We start from the raw sequence: 21,501 nt of genomic DNA, 5'->3' as shown, positions 1-21,501 counted from the left end.
TGATATATGATCTTGTCAAGGCATGTTGCTATTTAGCCTAGCCCATTTATAGATGCTAAATACCTTTAGCGCCTATTGACGATAGTACCTTCTGGCCAGGGGAGTTTTGTTGCTCTAAACTTTAACACGCATCGCTTGTGGTATGGTTAAATTACTACACACCTTTTATAGGTTAGGGTTCCCACGCTGCCATATTTCCATGTTACAGCGTTTTGTTTATGGAAGAAAGAAGCGACTACATGCTAATTAGATACCTGTGATTGTGTCTATGAACACCTGTGTGTAAACGGAAGACGCCACAAATGTGTCACTGAAAAATACTGTCAGATGCAACCATGTTAAATCAGTGCAGTAAGTATATATTTTGCATTTGTGAAATTATTTTGATGTGGTTTGAAAGTAGAGGGCTTTTCTAGAACCTTACCACAATGGACAATCGAATCATGTTTAGATGGAGTATTTGGCTGTTTTGGCTGCCAGAGCCATTTCCCTTCCAAACAGTAACATTAGGCTCCTTTAGTGCATTATTGGACTCGCCGTACCCCATAAATTAATATGTATGTTGCATGTAATGCAGCCTTTTTTTATTCCATGTGTCCTTCATTGTGTCTGTGTGATGGCATTCAGAATTGTCCTTAGAAATGTTAGATATTAAACGTCATCAATCAATCCACGTATTGATTTACATGTTTTTGCATTGTTAAACCGGTTCTTGTTGCTCACGACCGAAATGCCCTCTTTGCTGTGTAAGTAAAGAGACGCGCTACTTTTACGAACTATGGGAAAGTCAATTTAGTTACTCCTCGCGGTTTGCCGTAGACGAGTTTGTTGTCAAACATGGCGTCGTCGGATGTCCACGTCCGAATATGCGAGCAAGAAATCATCAAATATGACTTGGAAATAAAAGCTCTTGTACAGGTATGAATATTGATTCAGTAGGTTATTGTTCTAGACCATATAATGCAACGATATTGTATGTTGTCATGTACTCATTGTGGAGAATAACCTTATTTTCTGTCGCAGCTGGTTGGGCTGTTATCTTTTTTTTTGAGTTGGCCACTGACCCATTTTGGTACAATGGCCGGGAGTCTGAATAGATTTGGACTGATCATCTTTTTGAATCTTTGGATATATGACAAAACCATTTGTCTGATTTTATCTATATCTCTCATTTACTCATTGACATTAGGATGTCAATGAGTGTATAGGACCACACGTCAAGCTGACAGAGTTGAATGCCAAAGTGAAAGCAAAATTCAACAACCTTAGGCTACGGATTCAGGTAAGAGACAGTTAATCCTCCTGTCTCAAAAACATTTCAATGTTCTAAAAAACAAATAGCCTTCATTCCTCATTTCCTGTCCTTCAACTGCCTGGTGGAGATTTCACCTGTCCAGATCTACAGTGGGCTCCACAATTACAGGCACCCCTGTCTGGCAATGCACAAACACAACTTTACAAAATATAAACAATATAATTATAGAGAAACTCAAAATACCAACATGTGAGAAATACTGTACTTTATTAATGTTTCAATGGAACCAACCAAAATTATACAAGTATTTAATACAAAATAAATTGAACCAAAATCAAGGTTTCATAATTATTGGCACTCCTCATTTAGTACTTAGTGCCACCACCTCTGGCAAGGATAACAGCATGGAGTCTTTTCCTGTAACGTTTGACAAGGTTAAGAAACACATTTGGAGGGATTTTGGACCATTCCTCTATGCAGATCCTTTCAAGATCCTTCACATTCTTGGGTTTGCGCTTATCAAATGCCCTCTTCCACTCAGCCCACAGGTTTTCGATTGGATTGAGGTCCGGCGACTGAGATGGCCATGGCAGAACATTGCTTTTGTTGTCACAGAACCATTTCTGTGTGGATCTTGAGGTATGTTTCGGGTCATTGTCTTGTTGGAAAGTCCACCTACGGCCAAGTCCCAGCCTTCTGGCAGAGGAAACCAGATTGTCAGTCAAAATTGCCTGATACTTGGTGGAATTCATTATGCCATCAATCTTAACCTGTGCCCCTGGACCTCTGGAATTACAACAGCCCCAAAACATCACTGACCCACCACCATATTTCACCGTGGGTATGAGGTTCCTCTCCTTGTATGCATCTCTGTTTCGACGTCAAACATGCCGATGCTGCATCTGACCAAAACGTTCAATTTGGGTCTCATCTGACCAGAGCACCTTCTTCCAGTCATAATTTAAATGACATTTGGCAAACTCCCAGCGCTTGCATCTGTGTCTTGGGGTCATTAAGGGCTTTCATCTGGCAACCCTTCCAAAGAGCCTGTGGTTGTGGAGGTGGCGTCTGATGGTGCTTTTTGAAACCCGGTGACCCAAAGATGCCACCAAGGCCTGCAATTCTTTCACAGTGATTCTTGGGGATTTTGTTGCTTCTTTCACCATCTTCCTCCCTATCCTGGGGGGGCAAAATGCATTTGCGTCCTCTATCCGTGAGGTTTTCAACTGTTCCATATCTTTTGAATGTTTTAATAATTGCCCTGACAGTGCTCAGTGGTATAATATAATAATATATAATACAGAGCTCAGTGGTATAATATAATAATATATAATACAGAGCTCAGTGGTATAATATAATAATATATAATACAGAGCTCAGTGGTATAATATAATAATATATAATACAGAGCTCAGTGGTATAATATAATAATATATAATACAGAGCTCAGTGGTATAATATAATAATATATAATACAGAGCTCAGTGGTATAATATAATAATATATAATACAGCGCTCAGTGGTATAATATAATAATATATAATACAGAGCTCAGTGGTATAATATAATAATATATAATACAGAGCTCAGTGGTATAATATAATAATATATAATACAGCGCTCAGTGGTATAATATAATAATATATAATACAGTGCTAAGTGGTATAATATAATAATATATAATACAGCGCTCAGTGGAATAATATAATAATATATAATACAGAGCTCAGTGGTATAATATAATAATATATAATACAGAGCTCAGTGGTATATTCAATCGTTTGTGGATCTTCTTGTAGCCATTACCAGATTTATGAAGGTCTACGACCATCTGTCCCTTTTAAACTGCCAGTTCTTTTCTTTTCTTCGTGGTGTTGGGATATTGCATGTGTGTTACCTCATTTTTATACCCTAGTGAAACAGGAAGTGATGTAATGGCTCAATACAGTTCCTTAAGACTTAGATAAACTTAAATAAGTGGAATTTAATTTGTGGTTTAATTTTCGTAGATGTTATTTACAAGGGTGCCATTAATTGTGAAACCTTGTTTTGGAGGACATTTGATTTTTAATTAAATCAATACATTTATTTTGGTTGGTTCCATTGAAACATGAATAAAGTACAGTATTTCTCACATGTTGATATTTTGATTTAATCGCTATAATTATATTGTTTATTGTTGTTTAAGCATTGTTTAAGCATTGTTTGTGCATTGCCAGTCAGGGGTGCCAGTAATTTTGGAGCCCACTGTATGAGATATGTTGAAGGGAGACTATTGAGATTCAAACCTTGGATACATCAGTTCATATTGAGCTGTATCCATCAATGTTAGTTGTAGGACACATTATAACTGAGTGTTTGACAGTGGTGTTAATATTGGCAGCAATTTTAGTTTTAGTCTTAGTTCGTCTTTAAAATTCATTTTAGTCGTAGTAAGATTTTAGTCATTTCGGTCAGTTTATTTGGATTGTCTGGATTTGCTCTACAGATGGTCATACTATCAACAGACTATAGGTTGATAAGCAACTGCTTGCTAAGGTTAGGTTTAGAATAAGGTTAAGATTTACGTTTAGGGTTAGTATATAGTCTGTAGAGCATCTACAGATGGACTATCCAAATAAATCCAACTTTAAAAGCTCAGACACACCGGTAGGATTGTCAAACGTTTGCCTGCCGACAGTACATAGCACCGCTGAACAGTGTCAACAGTCAATATTTTCTAAAGGTTCACACAGCAAAGACCTTGGAAGACGTCAAAGACGTCATCCACTCAGCCTTGTTATAATACTCCAAACCAGAAGGTGGCAGTAGCGTTGTTTGGAAATGCATATCTGTGCATATTGCTTATGGTCTAGATTCAAAACTCTCTCTGCTGACACAGATGTAACAATACAAATCTTTGGCGCTGATGTTGCTATTTTGTAGAAAGCCCTTTTTGATACTAGCCAGATGGCCGCTGCTAGATACAGTGCCTTTAGAAAATATTCACACCTTGTTGTTTTACAGCCTGAATTTAACATTCATTAAATGTAGATGTTGTGTCACTGATCTACACCATAATGTCAAAGTGGAATCATGTTTTTAGAAATGTTTACACAGTAATAAAAAAACAAAATGCTGAAATGTCTTGAGTCAATAAGTGTTCAAGCCCTTTGTTATGGCAAGCCCAAATCATTTCAGGAGTAAACATTTACTGAAGTGATAAGTTGCATGGACTCACGCTGTGTGCAATAATGGCGTTTAACATGATTTTTTGAACAACTAACCCATCTCTGTACCCCACGCATATACAATTATCTACCTGTAAGATTGGTTGAGTGCAAAAATGAAAAAAAAAGTGGACATTGAATCTCCCTTTGAGCATGGTGAAGTTCATTACATTTTGGATGGTGTATCAACCACCCTGTCACTACAAAGATACAGGCGTCCTTCCAAACTCAGTTGACGGAGAGGAAGGAAACCACTCAGTGATTTCACCATGAGGCTAATGGCGACTTTAAAACAGTTGCCGAGTTAATTAACATAAACATGTTTAGCATCTCCAGGACTCCACTCATACCACTCACTGATGCACGCCTTTAGAACATCTACATTTTCAAAAATCTAATAAATGTAATATACATCATCACAATAAATCCACTATTTATTTTTGTCAGGTCTAAAGAAACATGATATGAAGAAAATGTATTTCAGAAGAACAGTATATGAGTTGGTCTACTGTAGGCCTATGTTATCTGGCTATAAACTCCATGCCATAGGCTGTAGGCTTGTTCATTTAGCTGACAAGATATGCTTATAAGTCCCATAAAATGAGTTTATGTTATATGATTTTATAGTAAAAATAATATAATTGAGCTTAGCTGAATAAAATAGAAATTATATTTTTCTCATTCCGGAGCACGTGCGCGTATGAAGTGGCTATGTTGAGCGTAAAAGTGATCATTTGGAACCTATATGCTAGATTTAGAGTTAATTGACAACTTGTGTTGTGAATGATACAAACATTAGAATGTCTTAGAAATCAAAACATATATGGGCTGTATGGTGCGACTATAGGCTTGTGATGATTTGAGAAAGTAGCAGAAAAAGCTTGCGCTCTGTTCCTTGCCTCAGGCTGCACAGCTGTTCTCTCATCAAGCGATCATATTTTCACATCAGACAATTGTCAATTTAATCTTGTCTTTACTAATACAGTATGTACAATTAGTTTCGATTTAGAATGGACCATTCATTATCAAATGGGCAGCACTAGCGGTTCTGGGGGGAGGGGGCCAGTGCCCCTGTGACAACAATTTTGGACCCCCTTGTGGCCCCCCTAAATGTGGAGTATGAAATCATTTTTACATAACTAATTTTTGCTATCGTTCTTTTTTTACATCCGTTATTAGACAGTGGCAACGATGATGATTATGAACATGGTCTTTTGCCTGCTAATGCAGTGAAGAAAACGATATGACAACAATAACGTCTAATGTAACTGGCCCCTCTAACAGTACAACTGGCCCCAGCTTGCATGCCATGTGCGCTCCAACCTTGTTCATGTAGCTAACCAGTGCTTCATTTGGAAACCAAGTGAAACCTGTTCGGTAACATGTTTTCGCAACGAAACATATTTCACTAAACTGTTGACAGCCTGTCTGCGAAATCTAGAAAGGAATAAAGGAGAGAGAGATGAGGAAACACATGGTGGTGAGATATTCTGTATAGCTAAAGGTAATGTGTCACTCAATTAATTATGAAAATATAAAACATTCCCTATTACTAGGCTATTCAAAATCAAAAACAAATTCACTAATTGTAGGCTAACTGTAAGCAGCCCTGTACAATCAATGAACCAACAGCATCGACTATGGCTCTATGTTCTCTCACCGACTCATGGATAGACATGTTGGAGCGTAGAATAGGGTAACCAGTCTATCCAGTATGCATAATAACACTGTCCACACTCAAAGGCGATTACTCAAATGTGTTTCATTTTGGAGTATAGGCTAGACCAATTATGTACCAAAGATCTTAAATCAGTTTTGTTTGATGTTTTTCTGCCATGAGTAATATGCAGTAGGCTATGTATTGTTTAAGGGCACAATCATAGTATTAATTCAGTGTTTTGGTCTCATAAGCCTATGCATAAACTCTAATATGCGTATGGGTGTTTTGAATGAATCGTCACCTTAGAAAGCGCTGACCGTTTCGTTCTGTTAGGCTTTAAACAACATCCACAACAACCATGTTTTACACTGTTTCAACCTGCTGTTGAACTTCTTTCTTCAAATTGATCATCACAGTGACGTTAGTTTTAAAAGTATGATAGGCCTACTGATTTGATGACAAAGTGTTTGATGTGATTTTCGATTATATTTACATTGTCAGAGGGGTTAGCGGGACAATAGAGCCCTGACTACCAGGTCGTTAGTGATCGGATGGTAGTTAGCAAGTTCAGTACTACCAAAGCATGTCCAGAGTGCATTAAAGGAGATTACCGTGACTCGACTGTCATGTGGCATTTTACTGCAGTCATGACTTCCGGTGTGGCGGTAATATTGTCACCCCAACAGCACTAGCAAGGACTCATTTGTAGAAAAATAAAGGGTAGAGCTAAGCGCAGGCAAATAAGGTCCTAGAGGAAAACCTGGTTCAGTCTGCTTTCCAACAGACACTGGGAGACAAATACACCTTTCAGCAGGACAATAACCTAAAAGGCAAAGCCAAATATTAGTGCTGACCAATTAACCCAAATACATACACTTAGGTTGGAGTCATTAAAACTCGTTTTTCAACCACTCCACAAATGTCGTGTTAACAAACTATAGTTTTGGCAAGTCGGTTAGGACATCTACTTTGTGCATGACACAAGTAATATTTCCAACAATTGTTTACAGACAGATTATTTCACTTATAATTCATTGTATCATAATTCCAGTGGGTCAGAAGTGTACATACACTAAGGTGACTGTGCCTTTAAACAGCTTGGAAAATTCAAAAAAATTATGCCATGGCTTTAGAAGCTTCTGATAGGCTAATTGACATCATTTGAGTCAATTGGAGGTGTATCTGTGGATGTATTTCAAGGCCTACCTTCAAACTCAGTGCGTCTTTGCTTGACATAATGGGAAAATCAAAAGAAATCAGCCAAGACCTCAGAAAACAAATTGGAGACCTCCACAAGTCTTGTTCATCCTTTGGAGCAATTTCCAAACGCCTGAAGGTACCACGTTCATCTGTACAAACAATAGTATGCAAGTATAAACACCATGGGACCACAGGGCCGTCATACCGCTCAGGAAGGATACGCATTCTGTCTCCTAGAGATGAACGTACTTTGGTGCGAAAAGTGCGAATCATTCACAGAACAACAGCAAAGGACCTTGTGAAGATGCTGGAGGAAACAGGTACAAAAGTATCTATATCCACAGTAAAACGTGTCCTATATCGACATAACCTGAAAGGCCGCTCAGCAAGGAAGAAGCCACTGCTCCAAAACCGCCATAAAAAAGGCAGAATAAAGTTTGCAACTGCACATGGGGACAAAGATCGTACTTTTTGTAGAAATGTCCTCTGGTCTGATGAAACAAAAATAGAACTGTTTGGCCATAATGACCATTGTTATATTTGGAGGAAAAGGGGGATGCTTGCAAGCCGAAGAACACCATCCCAACCGCGAATCACGGGGGTGGCAGGATCATGTTATGGGGGTGCTTTGCTGCAGGAGGGACTGGTGCACTTCACAAAATAGATGGCATCATGAGGAGGGGAAATTATGTGGCTATATTGAAGCAACATCTGAAGACATCAGTCAGGAAGTTAAAGCTTGGTCGCAAATAGGTCTTCCAAATGGACAATGACCCCAAGCATACTTCCAAAGTTGTGGCAAAATGTTCTAAGGACAACAAAGTCAAGGTATTGGAGTGGCCATCACAAAGCCCTGACCTCAATCCTTTAGAAATGTTGTGGACAGAACTGAAAAAGCGTGTGTGAGCAAGGAGGCCTACAAACCTGACTCAGTTACACCAGCTCTGTCAGGAGAAATGGGCCAAAATTCACCCAACTTATTGTGGGAAGCTTGTGGAAGGCTACCCGAAACGTTTGACCCAAGTTAAACAATTTAAATGCAACGCTACCAAATACTAATTGAGTGTATGTAAACTTCTGACCCACTGGGAATGTGATGAAAGAAATAAAAGCTGAAATAAATCACTCTCTACTATTATTCTGACATTTCACATTCTTAAAATAAAGTGGTGATCCTAACTGACCTAAAACAGGGAATATTTTCTGGGATTTAATGTCAGGAATTGTGAAAAACGGAGTTTAAATGTATTTGGCTAAGGTGTATGTAAACGTCCGACATCAACTGTAAGTGGTTTAATTGAAAAGGGGATATGAGCTTTACAAAAATGCCAGAAGTATTAATGTACTTCTAATATTCAACAAATAGCATTCGTTTTTAGCATAGGAAAAAAGCAACCGCATGTCGCGTTTGCGGTCTGTGGCGCGAGAGCGGCAACACAGATTAATGAGTAACAGCGCACATGGGAAAATAGAGCTTCTGATGTGATCAAAGCAAAAATAGCCTTGAAAGTAAGAGTGCGAGAGTAAAACATTTTTATAGTTGAGGTTAGTTACAAGTCCATTGTCCTGGCTTCGCATCCGTTCAGAAGATTGACGTGTGACTGAAGAGACCGTCTGGGAACTGTGTGGGAGATCCGGGCAGATCAGCTCAGCTCAATCAGACCGCGCAACTGAAAGATGTCAATTCTGTCAATGAGAGGATTGCATGAAATATTCTGCATGCATGCGTTGGATTGGACAAAATGGATGAAAATGAGCTTCATGTTAAATTAAATGTTGATTAATCTCAAATGGAATTCTCGTCCCGTCACATTTTCGTCAATTAAATGAAAAGTAATTTCTAATAGTTATGTTTTTTCCCCCCAGGGCGTCTCGTAATCGTCATAGTTAGGAAAAATAGGCACTTGACGAGTATGTTTCGTCATAGTTATTGTTGACGAAATGATCACTGTTTGACAGGACCTAGATCAGATGGGGAGGGAGCAGGACAAGGAGTCAGACAAGTTGGCGCTACTCAGTGAGGTGGACAGACACCGCAAGCAGATGGTCAGGTAAGAGAGCATGGTAGGAGTGTGGATTACTGCTGTTTCTTCAGTGCTGGATCCAATCTGTAGTAGTTAGTAGGATGCATGTCTCCTTTAGAATGGTTTTCTGGTGTTTTCCATAGACCTTTTACATATAGTGGTAGTGCATAAACTATAAGCAAGCATCCTAATGAAACTGTATATTTCCTATCCCTGCAGTAACCAGACAGCATGGAGGAAGGCCAACCTGGCCAGTAAACTGTCACTAGACAACCTGGAGAAGGAATCTCTTCTCTATGGAGGAGATAGTGAACTTAGACATAGGTAAACAGATATTGGCTGTTTCTAGATACTCTTCTGTAATGTTTCATTGTCGTTCCCTTATTTCACTGTGTGTTTATAGTTTCTGTCTTATTGTTGTCTGTTACTCTGAAGATTTAGAATGTCTTTATTTTTTCCTCCAATCAGAAAGGTGACCAAAGAGGGGCTGGCCCAGTCGTCCAGTGACATCACTGAGAGCCTGATGAGCATCAGCCGGATGATGTCACAACAGGTGACGCAGAGCGAGGAAACCATGACCACGCTGGGTGAGTGGCGCCACCTAGAGTACAGAGTGCAAATCATGTCATAGTCTGTGTTTCTGAGAGGACAGTAGTGTTTATAATTTCGGCCCCTGACCATGTCCCCTAGCTCCCTTTTCTTTCAGTGTTTACACATCTGGAAGAACTAGATGAGTGAGAAGCAGTGATGTAGTGGTAAAAACGCTGATCGCCTTTCACAGTGAATAAAGTAATGCACCCTATATTTATAATGCACTTTTTTGTAATTGGTGGGTAAACGTTTGAGCAACATAAAAAGGTGCGTAAATACTGTTTGCGTGTGTTTACCTTGCACTGCACCACTGGTGAGAACAATATGGAGATGGTTCCACCATTTCAAATCAAATCAAAGTTTATTTGTCACGTGCTGCCGAATACAACAGGTGTAGACCTTACAGTGAAATGCTGAATACAACAGGTGTAGACCTTACAGTGAAATGCTTACTTACAGGCTCTAACCAATAGTGCAAAAAAGGTGTTAGGTAAACAATAGGTAAGTAAAGAAATAAAACAACAGTAAAAAGACAGGCTATATACAGAAGCGAGGCTATAAAAGTAGGGAGGCTACATACAGACACCGGTTAGTCAGACTGATTGAGGTAGAATGTACATGTAGATATGGTTAAAGTGACTATGCATATATGATGAACAGAGAGTAGCAGTAACGTAAAAGAGAGGGTGGTGGGTCGCAGGACACAATGCAGATAGCCCGGTCAGCCAATGTGTGGGAGCACTGGTTGGTCGGCCCAATTGCGGTAGTATGTACATGAATGTATAGTTAAAGTGACTATGCATATATGATAAACAGAGAGTAGCACCAGCGTAAAAAGAGGGGTTGAGGGGGCCACACAATGCAAATAGTCCGGGTAGCCATTTGATTACCTGTTAAGGAGTCTTATGGCTTGGGGGTAAAAACTGTTGAGAAGCCTTTTTGTCCTAGATTTGGCACTCCGGTACCGCTTGCCATGCGGTAGTAGAGAGAACAGTCTATGACTGGGGTGGCTGGGGTCTTTGACAATTTTGAGGGCCTTCCTCTGACACCGCCTGGTGTAGAGGTCCTGGATGGCAGGCAGCTTAGCCCCAGTGATGTACTGGGCCGTACGCACTACCCTCTGTAGTGCCTTGCGGTCAGAGGCCGAGCAATTGCCGTACCAGGAAGTGATACAACCAGTCAGGATGCTCTCGATGTTGCAGCTTATTAGTTTCCTGAGGGGGAATAGGCTTTGTCGTGCCCTCTTCACGGCTGTCTTGGTGTGTTTGCCCATTCTAGTTTGTTGTTGATGTGGACACCGAGGAACTTGAAGCTCTCAACCTGCTCCACTACAGCCCCGTCGATGAGAATGGGGGCGTGCTCGGTCCTCCTTTTCCTGTAGTCCACAATCATCTCCTTAGTCTTGGTTACGTTGAGGGATAGGTTGTTATTCTGGCACCACACGGCCAGGTCTCTGACCTCCTCCCTATAGGCTGTCTCGTCGTTGTCTGTGATCAGGCCTAACACTGTTGTGTCGTCTGCAAACTTAATGATAGTGTTGGAGTCGTGCCTGGCCATGCAGTCGTGGGTGAACAGGTAGTACAGGAGAGGACTGAGCACGCACCCCTGGGGAGCTCCAGTATTGAGGATCAGCGTGGCAGATGTGTTGCTACCTACCCTCACCACCTGGGGGTGGCCTGTCTAGATGCCCAGGATCCATTTGTAGAGGGAGGTGTTTAGTCCCTTAGTGATGAGCTTTGAGGGTACTATGGTGTTGAACGCTGAGCTGTAGTCAATGAATAGCATTCTCACGTAAGTATTCCTTTTGTCCATTTGGGAAAGGGCAGTGTGGTGCAATAGAGATTGCGTCATCTGTGGATCTGTTTGGGCGGTATGCAAATTGGAGTGGGTCTAGGTTTTCTGGCCCCGCAGCCTTGTGTATGTTGACCTGTTTAATGGTCTTACTCACATCGGCTACGGAAAGCGTGATCACGCAGTCGTCCGGAACAGCTGATGCTCTCATGCATGCCTCAGTGTTGCTTGCCTCGAAGTGAGCATAGAAGTGATTTAGCTCGTCTGGTAGGCTCGTGTCACTGGGCAGCTCGCAGCTGTGCTTCCCTTTGAAGTCTGTAATAGTTTGCAAGCTCTGCCACATAAGACGAGCGTCGAAGCGGGTGTAGTATGATTCAATCTTAGCCCTGTATTGACGCTTTGCCTGTTTGATGGTTCATCGCAGGGCATAGCAGGATTTCTTGTAAGCTTCCGGGTTAGAGTCCCGCACTTTGAAAGCAGCAGCTCCACCCTTTAGCTCAGTGCGAATGTTGCCTGTAATCCATGGCTTCTGGTTGGTGTATGTACGTACAGTCACTGTGGGGACGATGTCCTCGATGCACTTATTGATAAAGTCAGTGACTGATGTGGTGTACTCCTCGATGCCATCGGAAGAATCCCGGAACATGTTCCAGTCTGTGATAGCAAAACAGTCCTGTAGTTTAGCATCTGCTTCATCTGACCACTTTTTTATAGACCGAGTCACTGGTTCTTCCTGCTTTAATTTTTGCTTGTAAGCAGGAATCAGGAGGATAGAGTTGTGGTCGGATTTACCAAATGGAAGGCGAGGGAGAGCTTTGAACGCGTCTCTGTGTGTGGAGTACAGGTGATCTAGAATTTTTTTCCATCTGGTTGCACATTTAACATGTTGATAGAGATTTGGTAGAACTGATTTAAGTTTCCCTGCATTAAAGTCTCTGGCCACTAGGATCGCCGCCTCTGGGTGAGTGGTTTCCTGTTTGCTTATTTCCTTATACAGCTGACTGAGTGCGGTCTTAGTGCCAGCATCTGTCTGTGTGGTAAATAAACAGCCACAAAAAGTATAGCTGAAAACTCTCTAGGCAAGTAGTGTGGCCTGCAATTTATCACAATATACTTTACTTCACACGAGCAAAATCTAGAGACTTTCTTAAATTTCGTGCACCAGCTGTTGTTTACAAATATGCACAGACCGTCCACCCTACACGTTGGCGAGTAGTATTGACGGTAACGGCAGCTTTCCCAGTCGCCTTCTCCGGGTCCTGACCAGGCATCCGGCTCTTTGTCCTCTGTACCTGCGTCGCTTCCTCTTGCAAATAACGGGGATGTCGGTCCTGTGGGGTGTTTGGAGAATGTCCCGTGCGTCGTCTTTGTTGTAGAAAAAATCTTTGTCTAATCCGAGGTGAGTGATCGCTGTCCTGATATCCAGAAGCGCCTTTCTGCCGTAAGATACGGTGGCAGAAATATTATGTACAAAATAAGTTACAAATAATGTGAAAAAAATACATAATAGCACAATTGGTTGGGCGTCCGTAAAACTGCTGCCATTTCTTCCGGCGCCATTTTACAGTTGAGTTTCATATGTATATACTGTATTCTACTGTAGTCTAGTCAATGCCACGCCGACATTGCTTGTCCTAAAATGTATATATGGCTTAATTCCATTCTTTTACTTTTAAGTTTGTGTGTATTGTTGTTAATTGTTAGATATTACTGCACTGTTGGAGCGAAAAAAACACAAGCATTTCGCTACACCCGCAATAACATCTGCTGAACATGTGTATGTGACCAATAAACTTTGATTTGATTTTGATTTGAAAAGCCCTCAAATTGGAGGACACAAGGACTGTTTCTCAGTTGCTTTTTTCAAATACAAACATAAGCAGCTGGCACATTTCAACAGTGGGCTATTTGATATGTCCAGACACAAAGTCTTTGCCAAAGCCTAGTGTGGACTCTCTCCTCCGTAGCAACCTCGTCTCAGGCGGTCCTGGAGACGAATGATGAGTTTAAGGCCATGACCGGAACCATCCAGCTGGGGAGAAAGCTCATCACTAAGTACAACCGCAGGGAGCTCACTGACAAACTGCTCATCTTCCTCGCTCTCGCACTCTTCCTCGCCACGGTCTTCTACATCCTCAAGAAGAGAGTCTTCTTCTTCCTCTAGACCAGACACAACTAACTTAAACTAAGTAACTTTTAGAGCAACTTTGATTAGAGTAACTATGATCATATAAGCTAATTTACGACAGGTGAGTCGTGTGACATGAGTATTGGCAGATGAATATACTGCTTATTTATCATTCCTACCTGCCACAGGTGGACACATGTAATTCCATATCAACATTTAAAGTCTTGTGCGCACTCACAGTAGTAATGGCTTCCGGGATAAGCCTATTTTAAACACTATGCGTCTGTCATGGAAGGAAATATCAGACTGCCATCAGCTGTTTGCAATCCTTATAGGAAAGTTTGATGGTTAATATAACCACTTATGATTATCATGTTAATGTATTATTCCATTGCAGGAAGTTAAAGCTGTTGTCCAATTATTTATATCCTGCTCTGAAAGAGAAATAAATGGATATTACCAGTAGCCTTATTTAATGGAGATTCCATTTACGTCGGAGTATTATTTAAAGTATAGGGGTTCATGTCAATGTGTAACACATTCTCTGTAACGTAATCTGTTTTCCAAGAGATTATCACAATAAAATGTTGACATTATGAAATTGTGTAAAAACATTTTTCCCCAAGCACCAGTGTGGACATGTGGGATGTACATGGTCTAGCGTCTGGTTGTCAGTATTTCCTTATGGAGCTAGCTAACTTGACCCAGCAGTGGTGAGGCCTACTCCCAGTAGCTGGCAGCAGGGTGAACAGTACTGGGTACAGTGCTGACCAACCAGGGCAGAAAAGCTAGCAGCAGGGGGAACAGTACAGTCTGTGCAGGCCAGGCACCAGGGCAGAACAAATCTGAAAAGCTGTGGCAGTAATCACATTGCCAGCGATAAGGAAACATGCGTCTCTGCCTTTCTTCAGATAGGAACCGGAAAAGCAGATTATTCTGACCCGTTTCACTCTCCTGGTCCCTGCTCCCTTTCTTTCCACCGGGGGTGGAGGATGAGAGGAGGTTATTTTAAGATTTGCGTGGACCTGTTATCTGACGCTGCCTTTTCAACACCTTGGAGGGGGAGAAGGGATGTGGGGAGAGGGGGGCTGGTGGCTGCATGACCTCTCTACCCTCTACATGAAGACGGTCTCACATGTCATTTGGGAAATAAAAATCTGTTTTCATGTTGATGTTTCTATTCAGTGTACCAATAAAGGCCTCTGACTTTGTCTATCTGAGTTGTCTCAGTTGTGTGTGTTGTTATGGATCATATCTGGCTCTGAATCAGTGGGGACAGAGGGTACAGGTAGCCTAGTGGTTAGAGGATTTGGCCAGTAACCTAAAAGTTGCTGGTTTGAATACCTGAGCTGACAAGATGAAAAATCTGTTGATGTTCCCTTGAGCAAGGCACTTAACCATAATTTGCTGCAGGGACACCGTACCTCTATGGCTGACCCTGTAAAACAACACATTTCCCTACACCTATATGTGACAATATAACTTTTTTAGTGTTCTTACAGTGAGACACGTTAGCGAATACGTGTGGAGAGAGTCGATAGACCTAAGAGAAGGCTAAGCGGTTCTTACTCGTTTTAAAGTGGCAGCCATTTGTGCTCTTCCAATTCCTCATCCTGTCCCTTCAGCTGCACACTTATAGCATGGCCCCGGCTCTATGTCAAGCAAATGGAGCTATTCTTACATAGCACCGTGATAGTGTCAATCAAGAGGAGAGGTGTGCATGATCTTGAAATGTGAATAGGTCCTGTTTAGTGGCAGGCCCTGAACTGTGTTCTACACTGAGTACCACAGAGTGAGGGGAAGTGGGCTCCCCCACACAATGTTGGCTAAAGGGCTTTTTAATGTGCCACAGTGCCTTCAGAAAGTATTCACACCCCTTTACTTTTTCCCACATTTTGTTGTGTTACAACCTGAATTTAAAATGGATTAAATTTAGATTTTGTGTCACTGGCCTACACACACAATAGCCCATAATGTCAAAGTGCAATTTTGTTTTTAAAAATGTTTACTAATTCATTAAAAATGAAAAGCTGAAATATCTGTATTCAGCCCCTTTTGTTATGTCAATGAGTAAGTTCAGGAGTAAAAATGTGCTTAAGTCACATAAGTTGCATGGACTCTTTTTGAATAACTACTTCATCTCTGTACCCCAAACATATAATTATGTGTAAGGTCCCACAGTCGAGCAGTGCATTTGTCCAGTGCATCACAAAGAAGGGCACCTACAGTATTGGTAGATCGGTAAAAAAAAATAAGCAGACATTGAATATCCCTTTGAGCATGGTGAATTTATTAATTACACTTTGGATGGTGTATCAATACACCCAGTCACTAACTCAGTTGCCGGAAAGGAAGGAAACCTCTCAGGGATTTCACCATGAGGCCAATGGTGACGTTTAAACAGTTGCAGAGTTTAATGTCTGTGGTAGGAGAAAACTGAGGACAGATCAACAACATTGTAGTTACTCCACAATAGTATTGACAGAATGAAAAGAAGGAAGCCTGTACAGAATAAAAATATTCCAAAACATGTCTTCTATTTGCAACAAGGCACTGAAGTAATACTGCAAATAATGCGGCAAAGAAATGAATACAAATTGTTATGTTTGCACCAAATCCAATACAACACATTACTGAGTACCACTCTCCATACTTTCAAGCATAGTGGTGGCTGCATCATGTTATGGGTATGCTTGCAATTGTTAAAGACTGGGGATGGAATGGAATGGAGCTAAGCACAGGCAAAATCCTAGATGAAAACCATGTTCAGTCTGCTTTCCACCAGAGACTGGGAGATTAATTCACCTTTCAGCAGGTCAATAACCTAAAACACAAGGCCAAATATACACTCGAGTTGCTTACCAAGATGACATTGAATGTTCCTCAGTGGCCTAGTTACAATTTGGACTTAAATCATCTTGAAAATCTATGGCAAGACTTCAAAAATTGCTGTCTAGCAATAATCAACGTCATAGAGCTTGAAGAATAAAAAAAATATAATTGGCAAATATTGTACGATCCAGTTTTGCAAAGCTCTTAGAGACCCTCCCAGAAAGACTCATAGCTGTAATCACTGCCAAAGGTGATTCTAACATGTATTGACTCAGGGGTGTGAATACTTATGTAAATGGAATATATTTCTCTATTTCATTTTCATTTGCTAACATTTCTAAAAACATGTTTACACTTTATCATTATTGGACATTGTGGGTGAGAGAAAAACATATATTTAATCCATATTGAATTCAGTCTGTAACACAACAAAATGTGGAATAAGTCAAGGGGTACGAATACTTTCTGAAGGCACGGTATCTAGTTCATTAGAACCATTATTAACTGATTTGTAAGACTCTCTGGAAAAGAAAGAGTGTCTACTAAATTATTAAAATTTAATTATCATATAGGCATATTATTGAAACGCATCAACAATTATTCTGGCTACTACTTGATAAATAACAGCCCTGTCCACTCTACAGCCATAATAAACAAGGCTGTTTTCATTTTACGTCTATATGCACAGTGATGGATTTTTATGTTATTCAGTGCAATTTCAAATGACATTTGTCTGTGTATTTCTGGGGTCATGTGGGCGATTTCAGAATCTGACTGTGGATCACCGGTAACTGTCTGATTAAAGATGAGGATGATCAACGCATTTCCACGAACCCTGAACTGTTTCTACTGAAGACCCGTCAGAGGGACTTCAACGCAACCCTTCTGAACCGACACAGACCTCTCTGTAAATATTTTAATTATGTCAGTGATGGTATCTCACGACCTCACCCTTTTAAAAGTGTTCCATTTTTATAAGCTAATGGGGACTGGCATGCAGCTGTAGAAGAAGTAGGTCTAACTGGACTTCCCGTTGTAGCCCGGACCTATAGACTTATGCTGAGAAATCAACATTACTATTTCAGTTTTCACATAGAAATAAGTTGCATTTGCAAAGTAAGAAACTGGAATACATATATCAAGCAAGTACTTTTATATTCCACAAGTATTATCAGATTAACTGTTTTTGTACAGATCATTATCAGACTCAAGTTACATATGCTGGAAAACACTCCGATACTAGTTTAAATGTTGTAACTAAAGTAGTGCTGTGGGCCTTCACCAGTCCTGTATTAGCAGACCGATCGAGACAGCGCGACGTTTTTAGTTCTTATTTTCTCCCCGTCAGCAAAAGAATCGCAGCACCCCCACCCCCAAACTACTTCCCGTAACTATGGATTTAGCCTATATACAAATACCGTTTAAGGCCCTACACCACATATTTGTCTTATTTAGTTAAAATTGCGTGACATGCTCCAAGCATGTTTTATGGAGAGACCGGCTGGTCGTTGTAAAAATGTGTTTTTACTTTTACAACCTTAAGTTTCCGGTTATATCAGATTGAAGGTCTCTAATAGCCACTTGAAGGGTTTGACCTGACGTTAAACATACATGAACCGCTGCACGGAAAGCGGGTAAGATTGTTTGACATGGATTACTTATAATGTGTGCTGGCTATAGACAAAGGCAATTACTATGGGTTACAGTGATGGACGATTTTCCTAATATTAAACACACTGACACACTGTATCTTTACGTGCCAGGATAGGGCTGCTCAATATGTATAATAGTGAATAGTGAAATTGAAGAACAAATACTGGAGATTTTATTTTCCAGTGTTTCTGCACTGTTGGAGCTAGAAACACAAGCATTTCGCTACACTCTCAATAACATATACTAAACATGTGTATGTGACAAATAAAATTTGATTTGATGTAATAATTATTTAAATGCATATAAGATTGTGGGATCTTGAACATATTATTTCCTCTTTGATTTGACAACTGTTGTATGCTATGCTATTATTATATATGAATACAATATATAATACAATTAGGCTAATCCATGATTAATTAAGCATAATAGTAATAATAGTAAAATATATATTTTAAAAAATATGACTGTAGTAGAAATGTAATAATACGTTTAGCCTTTGAAATTGTTCATGGTCGATAGAATTCGTAGTGATAGGCTATAGTTTTGTGAAAGCACTAGTCCTAAAATTATAATTGGTCGATAGGCTACATTTGATATTTAGAAATAATGTATAAGCAATTTAATTAAGATGATAGAAATAAATCAGGCAATATCGAATTGGATCCCATTCTAGTTGTTTGTTCATATTAATGCATACTTGTTTTCCCACTCAGAATATGTCCTGTTGTCTGCCCACGTGAAGTAGCCTATCAAATTAATGTAGGAAAGGTATTTACATCAAAGAATTACATCAAAGAAAAGCTTTATTTACAAATAATACATGTATTATTAAATACCTACAAATATAATTGCCACACAGTACATTTGTGATCTCAAAGAAAACGGAAAATAGCTATAGTGAGGGAAAGATGTACTCTGACAAATTGTATACATATTTTTTTATTCCCACTGAAGTAATAACCTACACCTCTTATACAACTTTACAATTATTAATTCCCTATTCCATCTCAGAAACTAGTAATACAAATAAAATGAACTTAGTTTATGCATCAATAGTTTGCCAGTCGAAGTACAGTAAATGTAATATAACGAGAACATAACAACACTCGAGGCCCATGAGTCCATTGCGTAAAAGCGCGTGCGATTTAAAACATCATTCATTTGTCTGATGATAATGTTATATTTCGATCCTTCGTTCACCACGCTCTGATTCCGTGTAAAGAAGACACTCCATTGCCGGACGGAAACGTGTTTTGAACGTTATTTAACTCTCCAACGCCGAAGTTCATGTAATTCCCGTTGTTTGATGAGGGCTGGATAGACTGCACCGCAGTGGTGGGATAGTTACACGCATAGTTCGTATTGCCGCCAGGACTGTGATAATTGCTGAACGCTGGGTAACTGTTATAAGGGAAATGGTTAAGGCCCACATTATATGAAGTATTATAGGTCGTCGAGTCTCCAAGGCAGGGCTTCCCGTCTCGGACCAGCACTGGGACTGAGATTCGTCTCGGCGGCGGGATACCGACCATCTCCAGGCTCTGGTCCTGTCGCTGTCTCTTGCACTTGTAGCGGCGGTTCTGGAACCAGATCTTGACCTGTGTGGGGGTCAGTTTGAGTACCCCGGCCAGGTGATCTCTCTCCGGAGCCGACAGGTACTTCTGCTGCTTGAAGCGACGCTCCAGCTCATACACCTGCGCCTGTGAAAACAGCACGCGCGGCTTCCTGCGCTTCCGGGGTTTGGCGGGTCGATCCGGGTCCTCTGACTTCAGGTCCTCCACCGGCTCGCTCTGAGAGATATAGGACATGTCTAGTGGAATATAAATAAACGATTAAGAAAAACATTTAATTACAGTACGCGAAATTGTATAAATGACCCAAAAATAGGAATTCAGCTCAAATACTTTTTCAGGCGTTTAATGAATTAGACACTTTCTAGGTCTGCCCTACATCCCAGAGTCCACAAAGTCAAACGGGTTCAGTCAATTATGAAGGTGACTGCTATATTTTATAAACTGTAATCAGACTTCCATGAAACTGTTTGGTATCCTGACGAGATAATTCAATCTAAACTCCAATTAGCAACGTTTCTCCTTTATTGTAAAATAGAGATAGGCCTCCTTATGACTGTTGCTAGTCCAGAATAAGGATATAATATAGGAGTATAATTACTATTGCATTAGTTGTGACATGCCTTATGTCCTTAGAACACACAACTTTTAAAAGGCTTTTAGATTGTGCCTGACGCAAATTTGTTGGTTACTTGCATAACTATTCAGATTTTCACATGGGCCTACGTAGGGCTATTTCGATAGTAATATCATATAAACTCTTACCTTTTCTGTGTTTCCCCTCAAAGCTGTCCGTCTTCCCATCCTTGATGTCCATTTCTAAGAAAGATTTCCCATAAAAGGCAGCGGCGAAGTTGAGGTCAGTATTTCTGTTGGCTTTAACACCATGGAGCTCCTCTCCAAACAGCGAGCTTCCAGACGATATCTCCCGGAGAGGCTCCTGTTTCAGGCGGGCCAGCATGCAGGAGGAGGTCGGTAAGGCACAGTCCATCCGTGGAGAGATGTCCAGTGAGACCAGGTCCTCAGCACTAGTGTGCTGCTCCAGGTTTAATATATCCTTAACCGAGAAGGGTGTGGACGTACTGGGGCTCGAAAACATTGCCAAGGAACAGTTGATCTGACATATAAATGGCAACAAACCGATTATTTCAAAATGTCCTCTTCTTGGTAATATTTACTGAGCTCAAGTACTCATTTGTTTAACCGAGGAGGATCTTGACTGAAGAATGCATCTTGACTATCAACTCGAGTCACTAACTTTTCTTGGCCTCTTTTCTGCGACGCAGGGGGAGAGACGGGGGAGGTTAAATCTCTCATGAGACGTTGTTAGGGGACTTCCTATTGGTGTTCGCAGTTCCGGTGACGTCAAAACAATAGCTAGTAAGGTAACCCTACATGTACGTGCTGCATCTGAATCCAGAATGCAACTTCAGTCCAATTACGCACGGTCACAAACACGCCTTTTGTCGATGGTTGGCGTTTATTATACGTTTTTATTAATATTTCCCCTTAAAATGTATATTGTTGCAAGCTAAGTAGAATAGAACTTCCCTAGCAGCAAGACCATAGGGACTAGAGACACGT

General features: G+C 40.6%; 2 protein-coding genes across 3 annotated transcripts; one reads left to right on the top strand and one right to left on the bottom strand.

The window, feature by feature from the left end:
- The first annotated feature begins 781 nt into the window (after positions 1 to 781).
- Positions 782 to 15,071, top strand: LOC115168147 (vesicle transport protein SEC20). 2 transcript variants are annotated; one of them, XM_029723131.1, is made up of 6 exons: positions 782 to 918; positions 1,190 to 1,282; positions 9,284 to 9,375; positions 9,568 to 9,672; positions 9,817 to 9,935; positions 13,698 to 15,071. In XM_029723131.1, the coding sequence occupies exons 1-6, from the start codon at positions 838 to 840 to the stop codon at positions 13,892 to 13,894; spliced, it is 687 nt and encodes a 228-aa protein (XP_029578991.1). In that variant the 5' UTR covers positions 782 to 837; the 3' UTR covers positions 13,895 to 15,071. The 2 variants fall into 2 exon arrangements, with proteins under 2 accessions (XP_029578991.1, XP_029579002.1); XM_029723142.1 differs by lacking the exon at positions 1,190 to 1,282 and having other exon boundaries at positions 813 to 918.
- Positions 15,072 to 19,131: 4,060 nt separating this feature from the next.
- Positions 19,132 to 21,179, bottom strand: nkx2.5 (NK2 homeobox 5). The gene is made up of 2 exons (XM_029723120.1): positions 20,683 to 21,179; positions 19,132 to 20,156 (listed from the first exon to the last, which is right to left on the bottom strand). The coding sequence occupies exons 1-2, from the start codon at positions 21,014 to 21,016 to the stop codon at positions 19,543 to 19,545; spliced, it is 948 nt and encodes a 315-aa protein (XP_029578980.1). The 5' UTR covers positions 21,017 to 21,179; the 3' UTR covers positions 19,132 to 19,542.
- Between the last annotated feature and the right edge of the window lie 322 nt (positions 21,180 to 21,501).

The sequence above is a fragment of the Salmo trutta genome, chromosome 3 (assembly GCF_901001165.1).
Source record: "Salmo trutta chromosome 3, fSalTru1.1, whole genome shotgun sequence".
Classification (NCBI taxonomy): Eukaryota; Metazoa; Chordata; class Actinopteri; order Salmoniformes; family Salmonidae; genus Salmo; species Salmo trutta.
The sequence above is the reverse complement of the archived record's forward strand: the minus strand, read 5'-3'. Positions and strand labels throughout refer to the sequence as shown.

Bases quoted from the DNA above. Each gene is read 5' to 3' on its own strand.
- LOC115168147 (XM_029723131.1), top strand. From the start codon at position 838: ATGGCGTCGTCGGATGTCCACGTCCGAATATGCGAGCAAGAAATCATC. The intron at 919-1,189 runs GTATGAATATTG...CATTGACATTAG, and splicing joins AAATAAAAGCTCTTGTACAG to GATGTCAATGAGTGTATAGG. The intron at 1,283-9,283 runs GTAAGAGACAGT...ACTGTTTGACAG, and splicing joins ACCTTAGGCTACGGATTCAG to GACCTAGATCAGATGGGGAG.
- nkx2.5 (XM_029723120.1), bottom strand. From the start codon at position 21,016: ATGTTTTCGAGCCCCAGTACGTCCACACCCTTCTCGGTTAAGGATATA. The intron at 20,157-20,682 runs GTAAGAGTTTAT...ATATTCCACTAG, and splicing joins TGAGGGGAAACACAGAAAAG to ACATGTCCTATATCTCTCAG.